The 27,241-nt window shown below is 44.6% G+C and overlaps 1 protein-coding gene across 2 annotated transcripts in view; it reads right to left on the bottom strand.

Moving 5' to 3' along the window:
* Window positions 1–27,241, bottom strand: part of Mvb12b (multivesicular body subunit 12B) — a 155,996-nt gene that overhangs the window by 106,823 nt on the left and 21,932 nt on the right. For both annotated transcript variants that reach the window (XM_055600533.1, XM_055600534.1), the window contains exon 3: window positions 3,765–3,872. In XM_055600533.1, coding sequence (XP_055456508.1) covers window positions 3,765–3,872 — 108 coding nt within the window. The remainder of the gene's footprint in view (window positions 1–3,764; window positions 3,873–27,241) is intronic.

The following is a 27,241-nucleotide window of genomic DNA, read 5'->3' as shown; positions in this document are numbered from 1 at the left end:
CCTTCTCTAACGTGAAATAGGCTTCTGACTTCACAGGAAAGCTGGGCCCAGCTGGGAGCCGCAGAAGCCCCAGCTGCTTTCAGAGCAGCCCAATCTAATCTGTCACCCCCACCCCCACCCCCACCCCCACCCCACCCTGGCGGCAGCTGCTCTTCTATATCATCACCACTCTCTGCACTGAGAAATCACAACTGGGCCTGTTCTGCTGCCCCACGGATGGATGGGTATTCGTCACTATGGTGCTTGACCGTCTTCAGTCTGACACGCTGGACTCTGCAGACGTCAACTGCAACCGCTTAGCAACCTCGCCCTCCATGCACTTGAGAAAAAGCCTTGATCATAAAAGCACAGCATTGGTGGTGTGGCCATTTTACAAGCATTGGAAAACCCTTCCATGCATACAAAATGGGAGGCTGCCCTGTTGAAGTTTCCTGCAGCCTGAGTGTAGCCCTCTTCCATGGGCCTGCCACTCTGCCGGTTCCCCCATCCCCCTTTTTTATACCATAGGCCTACAACACCATTAATTTTCCTGGCTCCCCTCCCCCATTTGTGCTCTCTTTCATTTCCTCCTCATAAATATGAAGAACGTATTCCCAATCCTTGCTGAGCAAATGATTCATACCAGAAGCCCGATATACACTGACTCAGGGTATTTATATTGTCTCTTGTAGCCAGTATTTGCTAGTATACTGTAATTATTTTTGACAACTTTGCATTTAAGGTAGCCACAGATAACCAACTTAATATTCAAATGTTCATAAATCCTTCTGTTTAACATCCTCCCTACCTAATCTATGTACATTATTATTACAGGTAACATAGAAAGTACGGGGCATGAAAAGTGCAATTAATCTCACTCCTTCCCCAGGAAGCGATGTCACTCTAAAGCCAGGTTTCTATATTAATGGCCTGATTCGGGGAAAGGAATTTAGGAGTCAAAGGAAGCTCCCCAAACTCCTATGCTAGGAGTTTTAAGTCACCTAATTAAGATTTGGCCTGCTCTGGAGATCCCATATCCTCCCATATGGTTGCAAAGTGGTACTCTGCCAAGCCTGTGCTCTGACTATAGGCCAGGACAGACAGACAGCCACCCCTGGTGAGGGTGTACCTAACTCCTGCTTCACTCAAGGGCTGGCAAGTGAGCTCTGTCATCCCCCAAAATTTGATCCCAAAGCAAATTCTATCCCCTGACTTGATCATTTGGATGACTTAAAGGACACATTCATTCATTTTCTTGTTACTGAGGATGGAATTGCTAACCAAGTTCCCCCAACATAAATAGATATATTCATTCTCTATTTAAAAAAAAAAAAAAAAGTGCACCTAAGGCTTCAGTTCAGGGCAGCCTCACATCCTTACCATCCCAGAACCCAGGCAGTGATGGAGCACAACATGTTTTCCAGCAGTTCCAGGGACTGAACCCAGGGCCCTATGCATGCTTAGCAAGCACTCTACCATTGCCCTCAAGCCAAGGAATTGTTTCCTATAATCCACTCCAAACTCATGAGGCCAGTGCCCTATCTGCACCATATGGACTTGCTGCCCCACTCCCTGGGCTTGAAGAGCTCTTCCTCCTAGAACAGTATCTCACAGAGGAAATGTAGCAAGTCCCAGTGTAATGACCCACAGGACCATGGCTATCCTGTGAGGCGCACGGCTGTGGGGGTCTTGAACTGTGAACACTTGGTCCCCAGTTTGTGGGGCTGCTAAGAGAGGTTTAGGAGGTGTGGCCTTGCTCGGGGAGGTACATCACTGGGGTGGAATTTGAGAGTAAAAACACTCACAGCACTTCTAGGTCTCTCTCTGCTTCATGGATGGGAGCTCTCAGGGTCCTGCTCTTGACACCATGCCTGCCACTTGCTGCCACACCTCCCTGCCATGATGGAATTTTATCCCTCCAGGACCATACACCAAAATACGTCACTCCATCTATCAGTTTCCTTGGTCAGGGTGTTTTATTGTAGCAACAAAAAAGTAACTTAGACAAGGTGTTTGACCAAGTCTTCAGGACTTCCTCCTGAGAGTTCAGCAGTGAGCCCACGAGCCCTCCACAGGAAGCAGTGGTCAGCAGACAGACACAACAAGAGCAGAAGTGGAAATAGCTTTCAAAGGCATTTGGGTAGACTACAGGGACAGAGGGACCGAGAAGGCTTCATGGGGGTGCAGGCGCATGGGGTACAGGTGGAAAGGAGAGTTGATGGGTCTATTGACAATCTCATGAGCTCAGCATCTGGTAAGGTGATGACACCTCACCCATGCTCTGTGCAGTCTCCTCAGGCTGCAGTGAACACAAAGGATCTGTGCAGACACACCACAAGCCCTGAGCAGGTGCCTACTCTGTCTGGTGCAGCTGCCATCATTCTGCTGTTGGAAATGCATTCAAAGGCTGGTAGTAAAAAGATTCCCCTATTCAGTCATAAACTGTACTTTACAAGTAGCAAATATATTGCTCTTGTAATTAGAGGGGGACTTAATGGGATGACTTCACCCTTCATCCTGAACACATTAGGAACAATATTCGGAACAAAGAATTACCAATGAGCAACAGGTGGTGTGTGAGCATATGAGAGCCCACCTTCACAACTGCTGAAGGGACAAGCCTAGACCTGGCAGCGGGACCCCAGGCTGGAGGGTTATGATGAAGATATGGGCTGTGACAGAGAAAGAGGCTGTGATGGACAGGAAGGCTGTGATTGTCAGGGAGGCCATGATGGACAGGGAAACTCTGAAGAAGGCTTCTTACCTTGCATTTAGCATGTTTTATATTGTATGTGTGTTTTTAAACTATAATCTATAGTAGCATTATAATTAAATTTATAAATTGGTAAAGAAATCTCTAAAAATAAGTATCTGAATTAGAAGAGAAAAATTATTCTCCTACATTCCCCTAGGGAGGGATAGTGACTCCACTATCATGGAAGGGAATAAAAATAGGAGATAAGAGCCAGCCGGGAGGCAGGCAGATCTCAAAGGCAGGCAGATCTCTGTGAGTTTGAGGCCCACCTGGTCTACAGAGTTCCAGGACAGCCAGGGTAGTTATACAGAGAAACCCTGTTGGAGGTCAGGGGGAGGGGAAGAGACCAAACAAACAAAAGTGGGAGATCAAAAACAAAAGGAGGAAATAAGGTACACTCACAGGTTGATGTCATACAAGGTAGCTCATCAAAGCTATTGCCCTTTTCCCCTAAAATGTCTCATTAGGAAAGCTTTTGTAGGTTATCTTTAAAGTTCTCCAGTTTGTGTGTTCAAGTATTAAAAACAGCATAAGAGAATTGTACATAGGGAGTTCCCTCTCTGTATCAATGAATGTCCCATACCACACAGAGGCTCTTTACAAACAAGGCCATATCATGTCTAGGGACAGTCATGGGATAGTGGGTGTCATGGACCCCCCACTGAGCTAGCCTGCCCTTTGCCAGCTGCTATTCATTCAATTGCCCTGAAGACTCTATCCCTTCTTCAGTGGCCATGATGTTGTCACTTGCAGGAATAACAGGCAAACGAGAGAGCAGTGAGAGAAATTTCCTGGTGTCCTTCGGAGAACACATCTTAATGGAATTCACTGTGCACTTGGGGATGTGGTTAATAACGTGGCTAATAAATGAAACATGGTGCTGGCTGCTGATTCTACCCTGTTCACTGAAACCACAGATAAATTAATGCAGCAATGAACATAAACCACACATGAAAAAGAGAGGAAACCCCAACCAGGAATGTAAATTAGTCTTGCCCACTCAGCAAATGAGAACTGCCACCAGACTCACATTTTCTTTGGAAAATGATCTTGTGAAACACAGGTATCTGGTAACCTTGGACTTGAATAAGCCGTCCTTCCAGAGGTCAGCATCCACGCCATCTGCTGTCTGTGCAACCTGCAACAGAGAAATGGAGAAGGGGGTCACAGGTAAGATGGGGCGGCCCTGGACGTGCGCAGGCAGCCTCTCTACCTGTTCCAATTAGCACCGGCCCCAAGTCTCCCGGCATCTCATTAGTGCACCACACTCGGCACAGGGAAGAACATTTCCAAAAGGGAAAAGGGGAGACTGTGAAAAATACAACTTCTAAAAATACTGTCCCTGGGGAAGCCATTGATTAAAGACACCCTGACAGAAATGGTTCTAATGAGGGAAGAATGGCTTTTGTTGTAATGGGCTGCAAAGGGATTGGGCGGGCAGCACATTAAGCTGTTTGTTGCCACTTACTTGGGGGCGAGCACAGGGCACGGAAGAAAGCCCCAGGGGTTGAAATACACCTGTGAGGGGCACCCCCTGTGGTGGGGATGGTGTGACCTCCTACCCACAGGAGCCAGAGAGAGCCTCAGTCAGGGGGTTTGTCAGGGGCTGGGGTGGTAGGTCAGGAAGCTGGTTCACACTGCATCTTCTTAGTATAAGCTCCCAAAGTGGAATTCAAGGTCAGAAACTACATCATGATAGGAAAGTAAACTAGACTCAGTTGAGTCCATTCCTAGTCTCACTAGGAAGCCTCTTCTCAATTCTCCTTACACAGTCCAGGGTAAAGTGAATCTTTATTTGCCTCACTGGGCTGGGTGGGTTTTAACATGACATCCAGTGGTGAGTACTGGGTACACAGAGTTAACAAGGGGACTGGAGAGAGAAGAGCCTAGAACTTCCTTCCTACCTCACCCAGCTGCCCAGCATTACAACAGAGCAGCCAGGAGACCCAAGGAGCAGCTTCGCCTGTGGACACAGACATGGGCTTCAAGCAGCCCATCTTATCATCAAGCCATAGCTGTGCTTCTAGGGTGTGCACGGGGAAATGACCCCCGGTCTGATGAGCTCCTGGCCATCCCAGTGGACAGCTGAAAGTGGTTCTATTCCCACGAAGGCACTGTAAATTGTCAACAGCCTCTGACACGCACACAGGAGATCGCCACTACATCCTCAACAACAGCCCCCCGCCCCCAGCTGACACCCTGGAAGCTGCCACAGAAAAGCCAAAGGCCAGCCAACAAGAAAAAAAACAAAAACAAAAAACATTTATTTCTCAGACTGAAAAACTGGCAGTTAGTAAACCTGAAGGTAAAGAAAAAAAAGGTCATCATGCTAAGGTGTCAAGTCTAACCTGAAGGCTGAATGAGGGAGGCTCCAGTGAAGCAACAGTTAGGGAGCTGCCTCAGATGCAGTCCCTCACGGTCTCGGCTGCACTTTTCAGCCCATTCACACAAAGTTACAGGTTAACCTGAGTTTCTCTCCCAAGTCAGGTGAGCTAATGGTTGTGGGCATAGGGAAGAGGACCAGGGTCCCTACCAGGGAACAGGCAACATGGAACTCAGAGGCAGATCTGAACTTAAAGCCCGGTGACTTCAGTAAACACATGTTCTACATAAAGTAGACATGATCCCCTACCCAGGGGTCACAGGAGATGCTACAGATGGAAGAGCACTCGCTGGTGAGCACCTGCAAAGATGACTCAGTGCTTCTAGACGTAATTTGAGTATGCTCAGGCTGATGTGGAACCACAGTGTCACCTCATCACTCACAAAGTCCTAACTTATCCCACAGGGGTTAATTGTGACCTCTGGCCCCGAGATTCCTGCACCATATCCAGGACTCAATCTGCCCTTTCAAACATGAACCTTCTCCTACCATCTACCAACACCAGAAGGTGCCACTCTGTGCCAAGCGCTGTTCCTGACAAAAGGAGGCTCAACGGAAACTTGTTAAATGTACGGGTGAGCGAGGCGACCATTTCACCAGAGCCGAGCATAAGAAGCCATGCCTCGTGCCGCTTCTCTAAGCAGTATCACTCCCACGATTGAACCCACTAAGGCAGGAGGCTTACCCACCTTCCACTTCCCAGCTCACCACTCTGCTAGGCACCTGCTACCTAACAATGAGGCCATTGCTCTGGGCTCTGAATCTGTTCCCTGCCTTGACCCCAACAAAGCTGCTGCTGACTACAGTGCCTCCAGATCCGAAGGAGGCTGACTTGTCCTCGGAGCCCAGGCTTAGAGTCAGCAGCCCTGAGGACACTGGTTCCTTCAGTGGCACCCAGTGTTCACACTGTCACAGATGTGACTGCTAATTAGACAGTAATCAGAAATCTGTGGCACTGCCTTACATGGGGGGGACTACCAGTACACAAAACATCTTAAATAGGCAACTTAAGAAAGAAACAGTATCATCAAACTACTGAGATGAAGTAGGAAAGAGGAAAAACAAAACAAAATTTAAAAACCCCAGAATGGAAGAACAGCTGCTTCTGGGAATGTCTGGAGGGACATCTTTTCTCATTGGCCTTTGGCAAGCTTTCATGATTTGCTTTGTTTTGCATTTTTAGGTTTTTGTTTTGTTTATTTATTATTTATTTATTTTTGAGGCAGGGTCTCATTTTTTTGGTCTAGGCTAACTTTAAACTCTTGATGATCCTTTTGCTGAGGAATTAGAAGAATTGTGGATGGAATTGGAGGGGACTGAGAAACAGAATACATGAAAAGAAAGAGAGAAAGAAAAAAACAAAAAAACAAAGAAGGATGGATGGGTAGAGAGAGAGAGAGAGAGAGATTAGAAAATCTCTGGGAACAAAGCAGAGGATATCCCAGCACTAGCAATACATTTTTTTGCTGGCATCTTGAAAAAAAAAATGAAATGAAAAAAAAAAAGATGTCACTCTACTCTCTCTTTTCTGAAAGGGTTGAAGAGTTGGTGGTGCATCTGGAGAGGTGTGGGTAGAGATGGAAGCTCTTGGGAAGTAAGGAGCACTGGAAAAAAGAGAATAAAAAGGCTCAGTTCCCGTGATTGAGCAAGGGGGTGGGAGTTTCCTGAAGCAGAAAAGAAGGAAAGAAACTGTGCTAGAGGGCAGTTGGGTCAGAGAAAAGCTGAAAAAGTGGGAGGACAATCTGATGAAATAGCCTGTTGAAGAGAAAGAGTTAATCTTGAACCATTTTCGCCACCGCAGTGGGAGAAGAGTGGCCTGGGGTTATGAGATCATCAGTTTTCCTAGTAGTCATACAGCATATGCCTGATAATGGTGTGGAACAAGGTTATGATGAAACAGGATGGTGTCCTATAGAAATGATATCTAAGGCAGTTTAGAGAGGCCATGATTTTATATGGGATGCACTCACCTTATGTGAAACAAATTCTAAATAACTGGGCTACTCAAAATAAAATTATTCTCCAGGACTGGAAGGGATTGGTGACAACTGTACTAGAAGCTAGTCTGCAGGTGCAATGGTTAATATGGTAGAGGGAAGAAATCACAAATATTGAACAGTAAAATAGAGTGAGGGGAAAGAGTACAGTAAGAGGTCAATTGCTGGAGAAAGGGTAGTACTCTGATATTCAAAAACAGTTTCAATCTGATGATGCTACTATAGAACAATGTCACTTAGTGCCTTTAAGAGCGTGGAACAAAGTTGAGGAGCCCGGGGGGGGGGGAATCCTCCTCATTTACAAAGATTATACAAGGCTCTGAAGAAGCCTTCATGATTTTTTACAAAGATTAGTCTCAGCAGTGAACAAAGCATTATCAAACCCTAACACAAGACAGATGTTGATAGAGACCTAGCTATATTAACATGTGAATACTGAATGTAAAAAAGTTATTAAGCCATTAAAGGTGCTAGTAGTGCCTATAGACAAGGGGATAAGGGATACAACCAATATTGGTTCTAACACGTACCATGTTAATATAATAGGTCAAGCTATAGTTAGAGGTCTCTGATATCAAAATGCCCAGTGCTTCAACTGTAGCAAATATGGTCATTTGCAAAAGACTATGACCAAGCCACTAAACATCTCAGATCTCAAAATTCCAAGTGCTTTAATTGTGAGAAATATGGTCATTTGTAATAAAATTGTGAAGAAGGCATCTCTAAGGGCAATGTTTTCTTTTTTAAATATAAACCAGAAAGAAGGCCTAGGCTTCCAATAAAATTGTGAAGAAGGCATCTCTAAGGGCAATGTTCTTTTTTAAATATAAACCAGAAAGAAGGCCTAGGCTTCCAGGATCTGTGCAGACAATGTGGCAAGTATTGTCATTGGAACAATGAGTGTAGGTCCAAAAGAGATATTCAAGGTAATTTCTTACCACTGAGAAACAGACTTGGTGATCTAGCTCAAGGCTCCACAGCAAAAAAATATAAGCCATTTCAGTCAAGGAGTGTATTAAAGCAACCTATATATTATAAGGCTGTATTAACATCAGAATGGAAGCCAGTGAAAGTTTTGCATTAGGGACAAGGATTTGTTTATATTTCCACAGGAAATGAAAAGCTGTGAATACCATCAAAACTTATAAAGATTAGAAGTGGGCAAGATAGGTCTCCTATAAACCTTGGCCACTGACCAAAAAAAAAAAAAAATCACTTAGTTCATTGAAAATGTCTTGGTTATAATTTCCTCACTACATCCACCATATTAGCTTAAAATAGAAATGGGGAAATGTACTAGTAATTCCAAATCTTGGTTTCTTTAAAAAACATAGAAATACGTTAAGAATATATTTTCATTTTAACCCAGGTATGGGGTTATGGAGCTGTTTGCAGCAGCTGAGTATGATTTGCCTCGTGCTCTAGCAGAGGCAAGCTTTTACCAGTTGCAGAAAGTTTCTGTGGTTGTGTGACATTTGGAATTCTGGAAACTTTTCAGAGGGTATGTAAATGCTAGAGACCAGTTAGGTGAATTTGGTGATTGTTGGTTGTTCAGGGGATTGGTTGCAGTTTGTTAGTAGAGGTGCTCAAAGAGGAAACAAGAAGAAAAAATTAGATTTAAGGATCTCTCTCTTTCTTCCTCTCCTCTATTCTTTTTTCTCTCCTATCTAGTGATATGGAGAGAAACTGAGGGGGGAGATATAGGGTGGGGGGAAAAAAGAACCCACAAAGAAGAAGAAACAAATATACTCTATCCTTCTATCTCTCCTATCTAGTGATAGGGGGTAAAACTGGGGCAGCACGTTAAAGGGTGGGAAAAGAAGACCCCATGAAGTAGAAAAGTCCTGCTACAGTTGCCTTTTGGCAGTCACAGGAAAAAGTGATTATTAGAGAGCTTCAAGCAGCCATTTGAGCAGTGTCCCAGCTACCTTCAGCTGGGTATATCAAGCAGATATATCTTGATATGAAGGACCAGAGCCAAGTGGGATGTTCTCCTCCTGGTTAGGGACCAGGCTGCTGACAGTGTAGTGTGCCAGGCACTGGTCTAAGCAAGCCACCTGCAGTTTTTCAATGAAGCGTCCTGGCAGCCAAATGCCAGAAGGAGATCCCTCCCCCTCCACCTCAGTTTAGATAATTGAACATGAATGTAGCAGCAAACTTACTCCAAGTCATTCAGTGTGCTCAGCTTCAGGGTCAAACCCAGACACCTAGGGCCACGACCTGGGAAAATGCCTTCCGGACGTTTGACAAGCCACAGACAGGCTTATCTATAACTTAGGAGAAGGACCCAAGCAGACAACAAGAGCCACATTAAAGACTCCCCAGCTATCATGCTGCTGATGGGAAGCTGGGAGCATCAACTAGGTGTTGAAGGCTATAGATACGGGCACACTTGAGGCACATTTAGAGGCACAGCAGCTCTGAGGGTTTTGCTCTGGTGGCTCTGATGGCAGAGGTGTAAAACTGTGCTGTGGTTTAGCATCTCCTCCAAAGCCCAGACTGGTGTGCTTGCCATTGTGCTGTGAGGATGAAGAGGTGGGGCCTAGGAGGGTGCCTAGCCAAATGGGCTCTGCTTTTGAAGAGGGGTTCAAGATATTATAATGGGTGCATTGCCATGGCAGTGGGATGTTCACCTCATACTTTTCCTGTGCACTTCCATCATGTGACATCTGCTACATTAAGACATCACAAGAAAGCCTTACTGGGGTATGGGCCCTCCATCTTGGGCTTCCCAGTCTCAAGAACCCAGAGCCAAATAACTTACATTGTTTATAAACACCAAGTCTGTGGTAGTCTGTTATAGTAGCTGAAAACAGATTGAGACATAGCACCCCAAATTTTCACACCAAAATATTTCCTTATTTTGTAAGACCTGAGTCTAAGTGGCATGCTGAATTAAAGATCTCTACATCCAAGGGTGACTCAGGGTGTTCTTAGACTCTTCAGAAGCCCAGAGAGAAGTGCCTACCATAGATTACCAGACCAGGGAGAAAAGGGAAAACCAGGAAGATTCTGAGCCACACCCCAGGTAGAGAAAGTATGTTGGTCCATCTGAGGCCTGGATGCCCTTTCCCCTCAGTTTCTTTTCACCACACATTATTTATTCACCTGAAGTCATCAGTATAAGTAATTCATGGACCACAATAGTGCACACAACAAAGCTATGAGGAGTAAAACTGCTGTCTGGTTTATAGATAAGGAAACTGAAGCACAGAGTATATTGGCTACACAAATACAGTACATTCATAGGATAACATATGCCTATGAGGCTATGCCCAGGGTATGCTAAATAGAGAAGAAATGGCTTATCAAAAAGCACATGGAGAATATGTATGAAGAGCTTTCATAAGGCAATAGAAAAAGGCAAACACTCTAGTCAGAAGGCAGGCTACACACATCAGCCAGCAATGGTGCAGAGAAATGCAAAGAGTGAGCAATCGCTGGCCTTAGCTAGTTAATTGATCTCAAAGGAGAACTCACTGGGGCTTTGCCAAAGTGATACTGACACTTACAGCAGGGGCTGGTCCACTCAGTGCATGGAGGCTCTAAGAACAGACACACCCATCACTTCTGGGTGACAGGAGGGACAACCAGCGCCCAGTGAAATACCTTGGCAGGTAAAGGTACTTGCTGTCAAACCTGAGAAACTGAGTTTGATCCTTGAGACCCACATGATGTATGGAGAGAACTGCCTCTAACAAGCTGTCCTCTGACTTCCACAAACACAAAACGAAGGTATTTAAACAGAAAGAAACAAAGAGAGAAAAAGGAAGAGGGATGGCCAGAGCTAAGTGAGTTTGACATCTGTACCAAAGCCTTGAGAACATACACATGTCCCATGAGCTTCCAGCAAACTCTGGGAACATGGTCAGTTGTTTATTGTCCCTTCAGTAAGGATGCCAGGTTTCTGAGGCCATGCTGCTGAGAACAGAGTGCTGAAGAAGAGCTTCTCACGGACCACATGAGGCATTTTCTACATGGAGAAAGACACATGATAAACACATACACAACCATGAGTTAATGCTTTTCAAAGGGTGACAGGCAGCGACTTGGAGGGGACAGGGAGGTGTGCTTTGCAGCAGCAGCTCAGCCTGGCTTCTGGATGGGAAGAAAGCGATCAGCAGGGAGGGAGGCAGCCCCTCCTCAGCCCCCGGGGGAAGGGGGCACAAGTGTCTCCTGGTGAGAGGGGACTAGTTACCTATGCCTTCACTAGGGCTCTGTTCATAAAGACAAACAAGAAGAGAAGTTTCCTAGGCTTACAGGACAGCTCAGGGGCTCCAGTTTTGTGTTTTAACAGCTGTGCACAGAAAAGGACCTAGAAACTAAACCGAAAAGTATTATTTGCTCTAACAGCCGAGACTGGGGATGTGTAGAGACAGACGGGCTGCGGGGTGACTCCCTGGAATGGCTCAGTCAGAAGATGCCTCAGCAGGGCGAGCATGAGGACTGGCGCCTGGGTCATCGTAACCACATACAAGCCGCATGGATGTGGAACCCAGCCTGTTGCTCCAGTTCGTGGAAGATGAAGATGGGGAAATCCCCCAGCAAGCTGACTAGACACAGGCTGCTTCAGTGCATAGGGTAGAGAGCAATCAAGGAGGGCATACATGTGTACTCACACATGTGTGTATTCACGTGTTCATACACTCATCCATGCATGCTCTCACACACAGAAACATGCAAACACAATGCATACTACATACAAATAAATGCAGATAAATACATAATGACAGATAGAATATTTTAAGCCATTCATTTGCTTTGCTAACGTGTGTTAACTTCTTTGGGGGGGGGGGTCAATGAACACTTAGAGCTTTTATAGAAAAACCAACATTTGTGAGCTTCACTTGATGAGGTAAGAAATTTAAAATCTGTTGGACTAGAACTTGAAAAGAAATCCTGTAAATGAACTGGTACCCAGCTAAACATCCAAAATGCAGAGTGCCCTGGCCTAAGGAGGAGCAGTCTCCAGGGGTACCCAGTTCACACCTGCTGTTTCAGGAGGGCCCACCCAAACTCAAAGGAGAATTTGGCAGACAAAGCAGTGTAGGGGTGGGGGCAGGAAATTCTGCAGACATTCCAGAGGCAACTTCTGGCTGATGCTGTGAAGTTCAAAGGCCTGCAGACGATGCAGCTTGGCTCAGGTCAGGCTGCAGAGGCCTTATATTCTTCATCAAACAGGCTGGGCCCACCAGGAGACAAGGGGGTGAAGTCCTGCCCCAGGTGAAGTCAAGGGCAGGGCTCCCCCTTGTCTGGCATCCTTCATAATTTTGGTTTCAGAATGGAGAACTTAAGTCAGCCACAGACTTTCTGCTGAAACGTCTACTATTTCTCAGAAAAGAAATGACTGCATCACGGCTCTGCCCTGAAGACTAAGAGTTTCTACTGGCCGCAGAGTTAGTTTCTCTCCCCCAAGGCACAGGACACCTCACCTTCCCATCCCTAATGACATGCCTGACTGCTCCCCTTTCCTCTTTTCTCAGACATGTCTTCTCTCCCTTGACTCCTACCACCCCCTAACACAGCTTCATGCCAGGATGGTCTTGTCTGGGCTTTGGCTGAAGGAAGCCCTACCACACACGCAGCCTCTAGGAAACCAGCAAACAGAACTGGGCTCTTTGGAGTGAGTTGGATCTGAGTTCAAGTCCTCACTCTGCTGCTCACATACATCACTTCCACCTTACTTCCACTTCATACTGACTCATTCCACCTTATCAGAATGTGGACTATTAATGGGTAGTTTCCATAGGGTTATCTTGTAAGGACCAATAAAACACAGAGAGCCACTTATCGACTATGAGATTACTCTTCAGACCTCTTATAAAAGCTGTGACAGACAGACAATAACAAACATTGCAAGGACATGGACAAAGTGGAACTCTGCTGGCACTGTAACCTGGCATGGTCACTGTAGAAAACGGTAGGGTAGTTCCTCATAGCATAACCATAGGACTTAGCAATTCCTCCCAAGCATATGCTCAAGAGAACTGAAAATGCATGCACACAAAGACATATAATAAGTCACTGAATGGTGGAAACAACACAGTTATCTACCGACTAGTGGACATCGTGTATTTATCCACAGTGGAGTATTATTGGGCCATGAGAAGGCATGAAGTCATGATATAATACACCATAGAAGCATCATGCTAAGTAAAATAAGATACAATCACACACTGTGTGAGTCTATCCTCCTATAATGTCTCAAAGGAGACATTAGGGATAGAAAGGAAGGAGGTGGTGGTTGTCAGAGGTAGGGAAGGTAGGGGGTAGAAACAATAATCTATGATTAGATATTGGTGATTGTGAGGTAAATGTGAATGTTAGGAGACAGTTTCCTGGGTCCCGCCATCTCAGGAACAAGTTCCATCTTGCTGGCAGGGTCAAAACTGAGCTCATATTCCCAGGCCCCAGCACTCAACTCCTAGCCTTTCTTCAGGTGTTTCACGTTTGTCTGTTAACCAGTAAAGGATGGAAAGAGGGAAGCTGCCATCATCCATTATCTAAACTAAGGCACACAGGTTGTAAATGTGTTGCCTGTCTTGACTTAAAGCTTGCCCACTCCTTTGTTCCCCTATCATTCTAAATTCCAGGCCAAACTCCAAGAGAGGACATGACTGCAAAAAGCTGAGTGGAGGGTCCTGAAACCAGGTGACCTGGAAAGGCCCAGTCACCCACGTTCGCTTCCTTGCTCAACCCCTTGTGTCGAAATATGATTGTTCAATACAACAGCCCACCATGCTCCTATTTCCATCCTATGAAAATGTTGTACAATCTCCCTTCGGGGACTTGGTTCAAATCCCAAACTGGCTGCCTCCCTATGCCTACAGAAAATAAAGCTTGCATTTTAAGCTTCTGTCTCTGAAGTGAGCTTTCTCGGCTTCCACCTGAAACCCAACATGAATATTCTAAAATCCACTGAACAGTTGAACCTCAAAGGAATAAGCCATAGCATATGAACTGTGTCTCAATAAAGCACTCAGCATGAGACATGGCACAGCCACCCTGGCCCTCAAGCCAAGAGTCCTATTTTATCCAGTGGATACTTTCCCAAGCATCTAACCAAAAGTCTTAGTAATATGCACTCAGATATTTCAGATAATAGCTGAATTTTAAAAAATGGAACATGGACAATTCGAAACTGGTGCCTGGCATGGCAGAGGACGCCCAAGACAGTTTTCCTCACTCAGTGCTTAAGTGTTGGTCACAGCCAACTCACAGAAATTGTCCTCTTGGACTGGGCAGGATAGAAAGAAGCAGAGCCTTAATCCTAGCAGAAACTTGAGGTGCACAGTGTGCATGGCCCTGATGAAGCTCTTCCTGGAAGGAGTAGAAACCAGAGCCCCTAGAACTCATCAGAGGCTGCCAGAGAAAGGGCCTGGGCCAGAAGTGCCCCGCTTTTATCACATCCACACGTCCAGATCAGGGCTTGGCACCCAGGCCTCCACAGAGCTGTGGGGAGCAGCTTGCTGGCCTAGAGAGAGCTCCGCATGGCTGGTAGGCATGCAAAGGACAGCCACCCCATTGGTCATGGAACATCTGGGGCCCCTAAGGGTGGAGGCAAAGAGAATCAACACAAAGACACTACTCCTGCCACCACAGAGCAAACAGCTGCACCAAACAAAACTTGAAAACTTTCACCAGAATCTAAGAGACCTTTCCTTTAACAGAAGAGCTTATTAAACAAGTAGACGTGTGTACAAGGGTTCTGATGAATTTCATGCCTCTAAAATTTGTATTTGTGTGTAAGCGCATGACAGGCCAGATGACAACCTCAGATATCCTCCCTCAGGTGCTCCACCATTGTTATTTTTGAAATAGGGTCTCTCATTGTCCTGGAACTATCCAAGTAGGCTAGCCTGGATAGACCGAGAGTCTGTCTCTGCCTCCCCAGCACCAGGCTTAAATGGGTGTAATTACCATACCCAGCTTTTACATTTTTTAAAAAAAATATGACATTCTGGAGATTAAACTCAAGTCCTCATGCTCACTGAGGGGACTATCTATCCAGCCATAAAACCAAAAACCTCAAACTACAAAGAATACATGTATGGGCTAGTTTTATGTCAACCTGATACAAGCTAGAGTCACTGGAAAGGAGGGAACCTCGTTTGAGAAAATGCTTCCATAAGATTGGGCTGTCAGGCATTTTCTTAATTGGTAATTAAATGGAGAGGCCTAGCTCATTGTGGGTGGCAAGTGGTCCTGGGTGCTGTAAGAAAGCAGGATGAGCAAGCCACGGGGAGCAAGCCAGTAAGCAGCACTCCTCCATGGCCTCTGCATCAGCTCCTGCCTCCAGGTTCCTGCCCTGCTTGAGTACCTGTCCTGACTGCTTTTAATGATGAACCCTCTCCTCCTCCCCAGGTTGCTTTTGGTCATAGTGTTTCATCATAGTAACAGTACCCTAACTAAGACGCCACACATGTGTACCACAGCGGCTGAGCACATAAGCAGGACAGAGACGACGTGGGTTAACAGCCAAAATAAAGAAACAGAGAAGAAACAAAGCTGGGGCTGCAGAGATGGCTCAAAAGCACTGTCTGTTCCTCTAGAGAACCTGAGTTCAGTTCCCAACAGCCACATGGTAGCTCACAACTGTAACTCCAGTTCCAGTGGATCTGTTGCCCTCACACAGACATACTTTCAGGCAAATCATAAAATATATGATTTTTATATATATATTTTATGCACATAAAAATATATAAATCTTAAAAAAAAAAATGAATGCATGAAAGCTGGAAAAGCCGTAGGAGAAAACAGCTCACCTCTGAAGGAAATGTAAATTAAAAGGACAGGGAATTCTATTCATAGAAAATAACTGACAAAACTCTACATCCACTGGAAGTCAGCCGAGTGGAGCCCAACCTATCACATTACTTCAGAGGACACTTCTCTATACCCAGACAGGTGCAAAGGACCCAGCCTGACTACCCAAAAAAATGGTTACCAGGGAAAAACTCTCTGGAAGCCCCAAGTATAGATTTGCAATGTTCTTCATAGCAGTGGGAAGCTAGTAGAAAGAACCCACATCCCACAGAAGTAACAGGAACTGCTCCTGTACATTCACAAAGCAGAACTCCACGCAGCTGTGCACTAACACCACACACATGAGCAAGGGGAGCCCTCGGGAACAGTGCTGAGCAGGGAAAGCAAGCTGAAGAATACTCCCAGCATGTTATCCAAACCCACGCTAGCATCCAAACCTACGCCAGCACCCAAACCTATGCCGGCACCCAAACAAAGCTGGAAGCCTGAGGGACACTGGGGTATGTGACACTAACTTGGAGCAGTGTGAGTTCTTGGACAAAGGGGGTGTGGTATCCCCACCAGGCTTTATTTTCTTTACTAAAAAGCTGCACAAGCCTCCTAAACCTTTCAGACTTGAGGTTGCTGATGGTCCTATAGACATTTGTTACATTTTTCCTGACGCTGATGCTTTCTCATACATTTGAAGTGTTTGTAACAATTTTTATTTTTAAAAAAATCAGATAATAGGGATGGGCATAGTGGCACATGCCTTAAAGTCCCAGCAGAAGGAGGATCTCTGAGTTCAAGGCCGCCCTGGTCCACATAGCGAGCTTCAGAACAGTCAGGACTAGGCAGAACCTAGCTCAAAAAAAAAAAAGCAAAATAAAAAACAGGCAATAGACCTAGAAAAGAAAAAGATTCAAATACCAATCAACTGTGCATAAGGAACAGAGAAAATGTAATTTGTTGACGGAAAAATCATCTTGTGTAAGATGTGGAAGTGGGTATGGGAAGGAGAGGAGAGTCAGGGCCAGCTTTGTGGGGGTCCAGTGCTGGCGAGGAGCCGCGTGAGGACCCCAGGCTCTGTGAGGGACACTAGTCAGCTGATCTGCACTGGAGCTAGAACTAAGTAGAGTGAGCTGAGGCTGAGCCACAGCCAGCTATCATTTACCATCCCAGGTTGGCTAGCCTCAGGCAGGTGGAAACACAAGCCAGCCACTCGGGAGAGGCTGTCTGTCTGACCCAGCTTTAGGCCTTTGCAGCTGGACTGGGGCAGGAAACAGGGGCTGTAGGAGCCAAGTCAGAGCCTGCACTGCCCACACTGCAGAAGGAAGAGCCGGGAGGGCAGAGCAGCAAACAGGAAGACGGTGAGTGCTCCAAGACAGGATTCCAAAAGAAGATGTAAAGACCTAACACAATACTGTAAAGATGCGGAAATGAGATACGACAAGTTACAAAGTGATGTGCACAGTAAGGAACTATAATGGGGTCAGAAGGTGATACAACTGGTCCTTCACTAATAAAACCCAACCCAGGACGGAAACCCCAGAAGTCTTTTTCTCTGAGTGGGAGGACTATGGTTACTTTTCTTTTCCAACCATAATCTTTGGTCTTTTTAGTTCTGGACTCCAGGGGAGTGCACTAGGGAAGAAGGAGGCAGAGGTGAGTTGAGGTGGAGAGCAAGAATTGGATACCTGTGAGTGAGACTAGGTGTGGGGAGACAAAGATGATGGAGAGGAGGGACAGGCAATGGGACAACCCAGGGAAGGGACAGCAGGTTCAGGGAAGGCACTGGTGGTGTCTACTTGTCCAGGGGACAGCAGCAAGATTTTGTGTCTAGGAGAGGGTAAAGGAGAAAGAGACTGGGAGCTGGAGACAGTTAAGAGCACTGGTTGCCCTTCCAGAGGACTTGGGTTTGACTCCCAGCATCCACATGGCAGCTTATAACCATCTGTAAGTCTAGTCCCAGGAATCCAATGCCCTCTTCTGGCCTCTGTGGGCACCAGGCACATACGGGGTACACAAACATACATGTAGGCAACACAGTCATAACATAATATATATATATATATATGTATATATATATATATATATACATACATACATACATTTGTAATGCAACTAAGAAGTTGGCTCAGTGATTAAGAGTGTGTGCTACTCTTGTGTAATTCTTAATACCCACATAATTAGCTCATAATCATCCTTCACTCTAGTTCCACTCTATCCATTACCTTCTTTTGACCTCCAAGGGTACCAGGCACACACGATACACATAAATTCATGCAAACAAATATTCAATATACATAAAATAAACAAATCTTAAAAAGTTTTAAAAGAGTAATAATGAATTTATTTTTAAAAAAAGAAGAAGAAGAAAAAGAAGAAAGAGAAAGAGGAGGAGGAGGAGGGGGAAAAAGAAGAGATGGGCAGCAGGGACTTACCAATTAGAGTTCAGGCAGAAGACACATCCAGGGGAATGACCTGGGACAGGGAAGGGAGGGAGCAGCCAGGCCCTTTGCTAGTTCTCCACTCACACATCCTTCTGCCTGGGATTCTAAGTTCCACACAGGCAGGAACTATCCCAATTTGTTCACTAACTGATTCCCAGAATGCAGCCTGGGGCCTGCACGAGACGGCCTTGAATACATCATTGCTAATTAAGCATGGAGCTAGTCCCTTCCATTGAGCCCAGGAGGGTGTCTGCTGAGAAGAACTTGAGGTTGGTCTGTGGAATCTACATTCACAAGCAACATGCGCTGCTCACTGATCCCCCAAACCCTTAGACACCCAGATGCCTTCTACAGAACAAGAAGAACAATCTGTCATTAGTCAGGCCACACCCATCAACACTAGGGAGGTCCAGCTATTGGACATGGTGGTAAATAACAACCGAAAGGCTGTAAAAACTGTGTACCTAGGATGATCAGCAGGCCACACTCCTGTTAAACAGCCCTCTACCTATCCATCCTAGGGTCAGTTTGCATATCCCTCCCCAGGCTAGGAAAGGAGTCTGTTCTGTGGCTGCACAGCTCCCTCCCCTACTCCCCTCTTTGGGCTTCTCTCAGCCCTGCTCTCTGCTTGGGCCATCTGGAGTGGCCCTGGGCTTCTTGCAAGTTTGAATAAAGAGGCCCTGAAGAGATCCAACAAGAGAAGGCAGCAAGAGGTAAGCTAAGGGAGTTAAGAGAAACTGAACTATGAGTCACACTCAATGACAGCAAGCAAGAAAGCCAAGGAGATGAACTGGCGGCTGACTGAGTCACTCTTCTTATTTACTCTATTACTCGGCTCTCAAACCACACTGCCAGCTGTAATTGCATTTCAATTCATGTTTAACACACACATAACTTAGCTGGATGCTGGCATCCAATATCCCAGACACAGAAAGGCAGGGCAGAAAAGAGCCAGCTAATTCAGTAAGCACTCTTCATGGGGCTGGTGCAGCCAGTGTGTACCCGGGCACTGTGCTGGGTGCTGGGATGCAGTGATGTGGATGTCACAGTTCCTTCAGGGGCCTGCTGCGGAGACAGGACATAACTGCACAGAGAAAGCAGTGGTGTATCTGCAAGGCCGCAGAGACATATTAGCAAAGTACTGTGGAGGCACTACATGGAGTTCAAGGGGGCAGAGTGAATCTTAGAGGCCTCTTAGAGGCCTGTGAATCCTATTCATTTAGTGACAGGTACTGGAGCTGTTCTAGAAAGGTGAGTAGTAAATCTGCCCTTGAAGCTAAAATCAGACAGCCAGGGCCCCATTCTGGATGGGGTGGGGGTGAGGGGTGGCTGACTGGGGGTTATGGATGGTGGAGCCAGTGAGAGTAGAGCTGTGGGACTCTGGGGAACAGAGGAACATTGGAGACACTGAGGAACAGAGAGTAGATAGCTAGGGACTTGCTTAGTTAACAGGCTGGCTCCTCTAAGCCTGCATCCTGGCCTGCCCCTACCCAAGGTCTCAAAATCTCATACAGATATTGCAAACTTGTCATCCTAAATAATGACCCAGAGAGAAACAAGATGGAAAATGCAAAACAGTCGGTAAATTCAATGAAGTTTATGAGCTATACAGGAACATCAACTTAAAAAAAAATCCAGCTTTTTCCTAAGCAAAACATGCAAACTGTAATCAATAATCATGTGACTATACAGCAGGAACCCACTGTGCAGGAGTGATGCCATTACCAACATCAAACCTTCTCAGTGGTGGCGGTGGCAGTGGCAGTGCACACCTTTAATCCCAGTGCTTGGGAGGTAGAGGCAGGTGGATATCTGTGAGTTCAAGGACAGCCTGCTCTCTGAAACAAACTAATCCTATTTTTTTTTTTTTCAAAGCTTTGGAACAGTCTGGGTAATGTGTGACTCACATGTCCCTCAGCAGGTGAAGGGGGCTGTATTAGTCAGTGCTGTCTGGATGGACAGAACTAGATAGAAGAATATAGGTCTGTGTATAAATATATGTGAAAAAAAATATATGAGGATTTATGATAGGCTGTGGTCCAGCGAGTCCAGCAATGGCTGTCACACAACGGAAAGTCCAAGAATCCAGTAGTTGCTCAGCCCATGAGGCTGCGTGTCTCAGCTGGTCTTCAGTGTATACCAGAATCCTGAAGAAGTAGGTTCTAATGCCAGTGAAGGAATGGACTTGTTGGTGAGGGCAAGCAAGCAGGCAAGGAGTAGAAACTTGCTTTTTTTTTTTTAAAAAAAAAAATATATTTATTTCTTTATTTTACATATGAGTGCTCTATTTGTGTGTATATCTGCATGACAGTAGAGTGCACCAGATCTTATTATAGATGGTTGTGAGCCACCATGTGGTTGCTGGGAATTGAACTACAGGACCTCTGGAAGAGCAGACAGTGCTCTTAACCTCTGAGCCATCTCTCCATCCCGAAACTTGCTTTTTTTATGTCCTTTATGTAGGCTGCCAGAAGAAGGTATGGCCCAGATTAAAGGAAGGTCTTCCCACTTTAAATGATGTAATCAGGGAAAAAATCCCTCACAGGTGTACCCAGCTGCTCCGGCTTTAGTTAATTCTGGAGGTAGTTAAGCTAACAACCAAGAATCATTGTCATGGTAATGTTACCTAAAAGCAACTAGGACTGGTTATTTTGTGGAAATAATTCTCTAACAGCATTGCCGGTTCTTTCTTGGAATCAGAGATGGTATTGGAGTTCTTCATAATGGCAGTAGAAGCAGGATGTGGTGGTGCACACCTGTAATCCCAACATTTGAGATGATGAAGCAGGAGGGTCAGAAGCTCAGGCCAGCCTTTGCTACCTCAGTCTCAAAAAAACAGAGGGAAGGGACCTGAAGAGATGGCTCAGTGGTTAATAGCACCAGCTGTTTTTTGGAGAGGAGCTGGGTTCAATTCCCAGAACCCACACAACAGCTCACAACCATCTGTAACTCTCGTTTCAGGGGCTCTGGCGCCCTCTTCTGTCCTCTGCAAGTATTTCATGTCTCTGGTGCATACACTCACATACACACACACACACACACACACACTCATTCAGAAAAAAACATTTAAACACATTCTAAAAATCCAGCAACAAATATAGTAGGAGAGGTCCTCAAACACATTAAGGTTTTCCATTCTTGATAAATTATTTCACACATAGTTACACATGGAAGCTATGTGCACCCTTCTCACACCATTTAAAATCTTCTGCTTTTCTAATTTTCATCTTCTTGGTCTATATTTTGCTTAGTTTCTTTTTAGTTACTGCACTTTTTACAAAGACCCAAATTCTTAATTAACAATAGTCTCTTTTAAAATTCTAATTTTGTCCTTGCTTCTTTCTACATATTTTCTTAGCTACTTAAGCCACAAGACAATACGAAGTGGTCAGATGCATATATCGCCAGAGACCCTGGGAAAAGAGAAAGCTGTATACACAGTGATCAGAAATATTCTAAACTTAACCATAACTATTAACTCACAGATTTCAGATAAATAGCTGGCAAGCACACTAATCATTAGAAGAATCATCAAAATGCTTAGCCAGTACAGTGGGGGTGAGGGGAGCAGGGGTAAAAAAACAAACTAACAAACCTCAGAAGAGAAAAGTCAGTGTAAGAAGGGTAGCTGACTTCCATAAGAAACAACGTAAGCTGAGCGATGATGGAGCCACACCTCCAACACAGTGAACGAAATGCTGGTAAGGACATCCTTCAAACAGGAGATGAAATAATACATTATCCAGGCATGCACAAGATGAGACATTACAACACCAGCAGCAGAGGATAAGACATCCCCTCCCCAGCACGGTCTTCATGTGGAAGGAAAGCCACATCAGATGAAAACTGGGAACACAGAGCAATGAATACAAGATATGGCAGTAGAAGGAGAGCTATAAGAAATTCACTATTTCTTAAGTCTTTTTATAAGATAATAAAAATTTGAATAAAAGCTGACGGCTGTGCATTGTGGGGTTTATGGCATGCATAGAGGGAAAATGTGCTGCAATCACAGCACAAAAGCCGGGAGGGAAAGAAACACTGAGCTGTTTGTGAAAGGCAGACATGGCATGCTAAAGAGATGGTGTAAGCCCAGAGTAACTACTAAGAGACAACAAACAAGCCGCTGGGCTGGAGAACTGGCTCAGCAGTCAAGCATTCCTGCTGCTCTTCCAGAGGACCCGGGTTCAGTTCCAGCACCCACACTGTGCCTCACAGTCATCTGTAGCTCCAGCTCATGGAATCTGATGCCCAATTCTGGCCTCCGTGGGCACCAGGCACAGACATACATGTAAGCAGGCACTCATATATAAAAGTAAATAAATCTATTTTTAAAAATCCATATAGTAAGATAACAGAGAAAGCAAAATGTGATAAAATAACTTAAAACAGGGAATGCTGGGGATATAGCTCAGAGGTAGAAATTTTCCCTGAAACAAGCTAAGCTCTGGGCTTTATTCCCAGCACTAAAAGAAAAAAGAGAAAGAGAAAAGGAAAGACACTGGGAAAGGGCAGAAAGTAAAGTGGACTGGCTTCTTCTCTGTTGCCGTGATAAAACCCCATGACCAAAAGTGACCTAGAAAGAGTTTATTTTGGCTCACAGTCCCAGAGGGGCAAGGACTGTCGTACAGGAGGCGTGACAAGAAGCGGCGGACATGGCAGCAGCAGGAAGCTAAGAGCCGCATCTTTAGACAAAGGCACAAAGCAGAGACAGAGAGCACTGGTGATAGGGTGAAGCTACATACTCTCACGGTCTGCCCCAGTGACACACTTTCTCCAGGAAGGCTGTATGCCCTAAACCTCCTGAGAGCATCACCAACTGAAAACCATGTGGCTGTCTGAGCTATGGGGGACATTTCTCATTCAAACCACCACAGAAACCAAAACCAACAGCAGATGGGGGAGAAGGGGACAAGAGACAACAAAGAGCAAATTAGGGCGAGTTAAACCCAAGGTTTATAAGGATCCTAGTTTAAATATAAAGTCACAGATGGGTTCAAATGAACAGCATGGAAAAGAATGTTTCATGCCAACACTAATCATAAGAAAGCTATTGCTGTATCCTATTATACCCTAAAGTGTTCTTCAGAGCAAAAACTATTGGCAAAGTCACTTCAATGATAAGGGTCAACCAAGAAGAATGGTATTCAATTCTAATGTCTACACTTAACAAAATGCAGGGAGCAAGAACTAAAAAGTAGACAGACTAATCCACAATTATGGTCAGAGATTTCAGTATCCATATCTTGATAACTGTGAAGACAGAAAATCAGTAGGAATATAAAAGACCTGAATGATACAGTCAACCCTCTAGGCCTTGCTGACACCTGTAGAAAACTGTGGTAACAACAGAATATCCTTTCTGATGGACTAGAGTATTTCCCAAGACAAATCACAGTGTTAGATAGTTAGGGAGGGAGAAGAGAACCCAGATCGGTTCTTTTCAAGTAGAAGGGCTTTCATAAAGCCACAGTGGGAAGCTGAGGTCTCTATCCTCTCTACTCCTGAAGTTTTCCAACAAAGGGTTCTGGTCTTTGCATTCCAAGGGAGCAGTCTTGGTGTCATGACTAGCATCAGCGGTCAGCATGCCACACCCAGGAACAGAGCTTCAGCTGAAGAACTGCCTCCCTCAGACTGGCCTCCAAGCACGTCTGAGGAGCTTTTTCTTAATTGTTCATCGATATAGGAGGGTCTGGCCTTCTCCAGACAGGTGGGTCTGGGCCATGTAAGAAAGGTGGCTGAGCACATCAGTAGAGCAAGTTGGCATCCCCCATGGTGTCTGCTTCAGCCCCTGTCTCAAGTCCTTGGCTTCCCTGAAGATGGACTGTTACCAGCAAAATAAACAAACATTCTCCTAGATGGTCTCGGCCAAAGTGTTTATCATAGCAACAGAAACGTAAGTAGGACACTTAGTTAATAAGTGACCTGTGCTACAGGGTACATGTGACTCAGATAATCCAAAAAGAGGCATATATGACTTAGGCCTCACAATAGGAGTGGGGAGAGGATAGCATTGTAATGGGTAACTACAGACAAATGTCCTGGTTAGCAGCAGAATTTACATTTGTCTTCCCCACCCTGTTGCTCTTTACCTGGGTCTGACTGCCTGGATTGTCTCGGTTACCTAGAAGATCTGGGTTTTTTGCAGACAGCCTACAGGACAGGACAAATATTGCCTAGAGCCTGTGGATAGCCTGTAGTTCACAGAGATCATCCATAGTTCACAAAGGTTGAAAATATTATCAGGTTTACAAGAGAAGGCTTCCAACACATATTTCTATGTTCCCTGGCCACATGGAAGAGAGTAAGTTGTCAATAATGCACATATCAAGAAAACCCCCAAATGTGAAAACAAAATAACACACATTAAAATAGAACACCAATCAACAGGAAAATAAAAGATTTTAGATAATTTTGAATTAATTAAAATCCTCTATGACATGGCAATGTTTGAGAAGCACAGCCAATGCCAAGCTTAGAAGGAAATTCTTTGCTTTAATGCTTGTCATGGGGAGGGGAGTGTACCAAGTCAGTGGACAGAACTCCCCCTTCGAAATCAGGCCGCTAAGTCTAAAGATGATAAGAAGAAAATAATACAGTAGAAAGGAGGAAACACAACAATAAAACTAAAAGCTTTGAGAAAATACAATTTAAAAACTCTAGACAGTCTTAGGAGGAAAAACAAGAGATGAATCAATTATCATTATTGGGAATTAAAGAAAAAGTAAACAACAGATCTTATAAAAAGTAAAAACAAAATAAGGGAACATTGTAAAGAACTTTTAAGCCTGAACACTAGAAAACCTAATTGATTGGAAAATGTCTTGTTAGAAATAAATTGCTGATAGCCACTAAGAGCAGCTGATGCCTGGGCTGGAGAGCCAGCTCAGCCATTAACAGCACTGGCTGCTCTTGCAGAGGACCCAGGTTTGGTTCCGAGAGCTCATGTTAGGTGGCTCACAACCATGTGTAACTCCAGTTCCAGGGGGAATGGGGGTTTACAATGCCCAGCAGCCACTAGCATATACACAGTGCACATACACATTCAGGCTCCCAAACATACACATTTTTGCAAAAGATAATTCTGATTCCTCTGTTTTAAAAAACAGTGTTACAAACTATTTAATATATCTCTGTCTGTCTGTCTGTCTACCTACCTACTTACCTACCTATGTATCATCTATCTTGGAGTACAAGGGGTTGAACCCAGGGCCTTGTCCATGCTAGGCAAGAGTTCTACCACTGAGATACATCCTTGACGTATTTCAGACTTTTCTACATATCAACCTAGAGAGTTTTCAACTGTAAATTCAACAAATGTCTAAAGAAAAACATTTCAGAAAAAAAGAAAAGTGACACCCTTCAACAATACCAGAGATTGTAAGAACAGGAAAAGAAGGATTATAAGAACAGAATGCCACGTTAATACATATCCCTCATGAACATACACATAAAATTTCTATTTTCCTTTTCTTTCTTTCCCAAAGTTTCATGCATGCTATGTAAGTGCTCAACCACTGACGATATCCTTAGCCCTACATAACATTTCTTAATTCTAGGAAATGAAATAAAGCATCTAAAAAGGGACAACCTTTTATGTCCACATGGAATTTACCAGGAATTTATATTTGGTTTAACATTCAAACATTGGTATGTTTCATCACACCAAGAATTAAAGAAAAAGCACACAGCACAGCAGCAGGAGCACAGAAAGCATTTGACAAAATTAAACTCCCATGTTAAACTGAAACTTTCTATAAGGGTACTTACTGCTCCACAGGATCTATAGATAAACCTAGCACCAACAGCGTTTTTAAGTGGGCAAACACAGCCAGCTTTTGTCTAAGGTTTGAAACAAGGCAAGGAAGCCCGAAGTCAGAACTGTACATGATAGCCAGTGCAATAAGGCAGGAAAGGGAAATTATAAAAGCAGATGAGATAGGAAAGAAATAAAACTTTTTATTCATAGGCAACATTGCTACCCATGTAGACATTTAAGGAATGTTTTTTAAAGGTTGCAACAACTAATTTAATAGCTACAAAAGCCACTTGCACTTTATGTACTTTCATAAATGAGAATAAAATAAGTAGCATTTTACAAGAGAATAGAAAATGTGAGATAACTTTGTAAGAATAACTTTGACAAAACATCTGCACAAATTGCACACTGAAGAAGAAAAGATAGTTGAAAATTTCAAAGATTTAAGTACCATATTCCCAGAGCTAAAGACCCAGAATCAGTCACATGTCCAGCAACTGCAGACTGACCCATATTCTATGCCACCACACACAGGCCCAGCGGAATAACTTAGGCATTGATGTAGAGATTCCTAAACCTCTAACACAATTCAGAAGACTTAGGACACCAAAGAAACACTGAAGAGAACAGAGCTGAGGACTACCCCATTTCAACAATGGCTAGAAAGCCAACGTCACCAAAGGCTTGGTACACAGACAGCGCACAGCAGTACAATCGGTGTCTACCATGCCATTGACTTTAGATAATAGAGTCAAGGTAATTCACTAAAGAAAGAGTAATCTTTAAAGATTACAACACAATAAACAATAGGCTAAAAAGTGACCCTTGACCCACACATCAAACCATACATAAAAATTAACTTGAATAAGTCACTGCCTTAACTATTAATGCTAAAGCCATTTCACTGATGGGTGTAAAAAAGGAAAAGAACACATGTATGTGTCATGTTCCCAGCAGCTTTGTTCTAAATAGCCCGAACTGGAAACAACTCAAATAGCCACCTCATGTCAGTTGAGATGCAATGTAGGACAACTCCTTAGGCCGGCCAGAATGTCTGACATTCTCCACAGTGTGAGGGCATCACCAAACAACCACACTACACTGGGGAGGGGGAGAATGAAGGAGGAAGGAAGGAAGGAAGGAAGGAAGGAAGGAAGGAAGGAAGGAAGG

Source organism: Psammomys obesus, unplaced genomic scaffold (assembly GCF_907164565.1).
Source record: "Psammomys obesus unplaced genomic scaffold, mPsaObe1.curated_primary_1811, whole genome shotgun sequence".
NCBI lineage: Eukaryota > Metazoa > Chordata > Mammalia > Rodentia > Muridae > Psammomys > Psammomys obesus.
The sequence above is the reverse complement of the archived record's forward strand: the minus strand, read 5'-3'. Positions and strand labels throughout refer to the sequence as shown.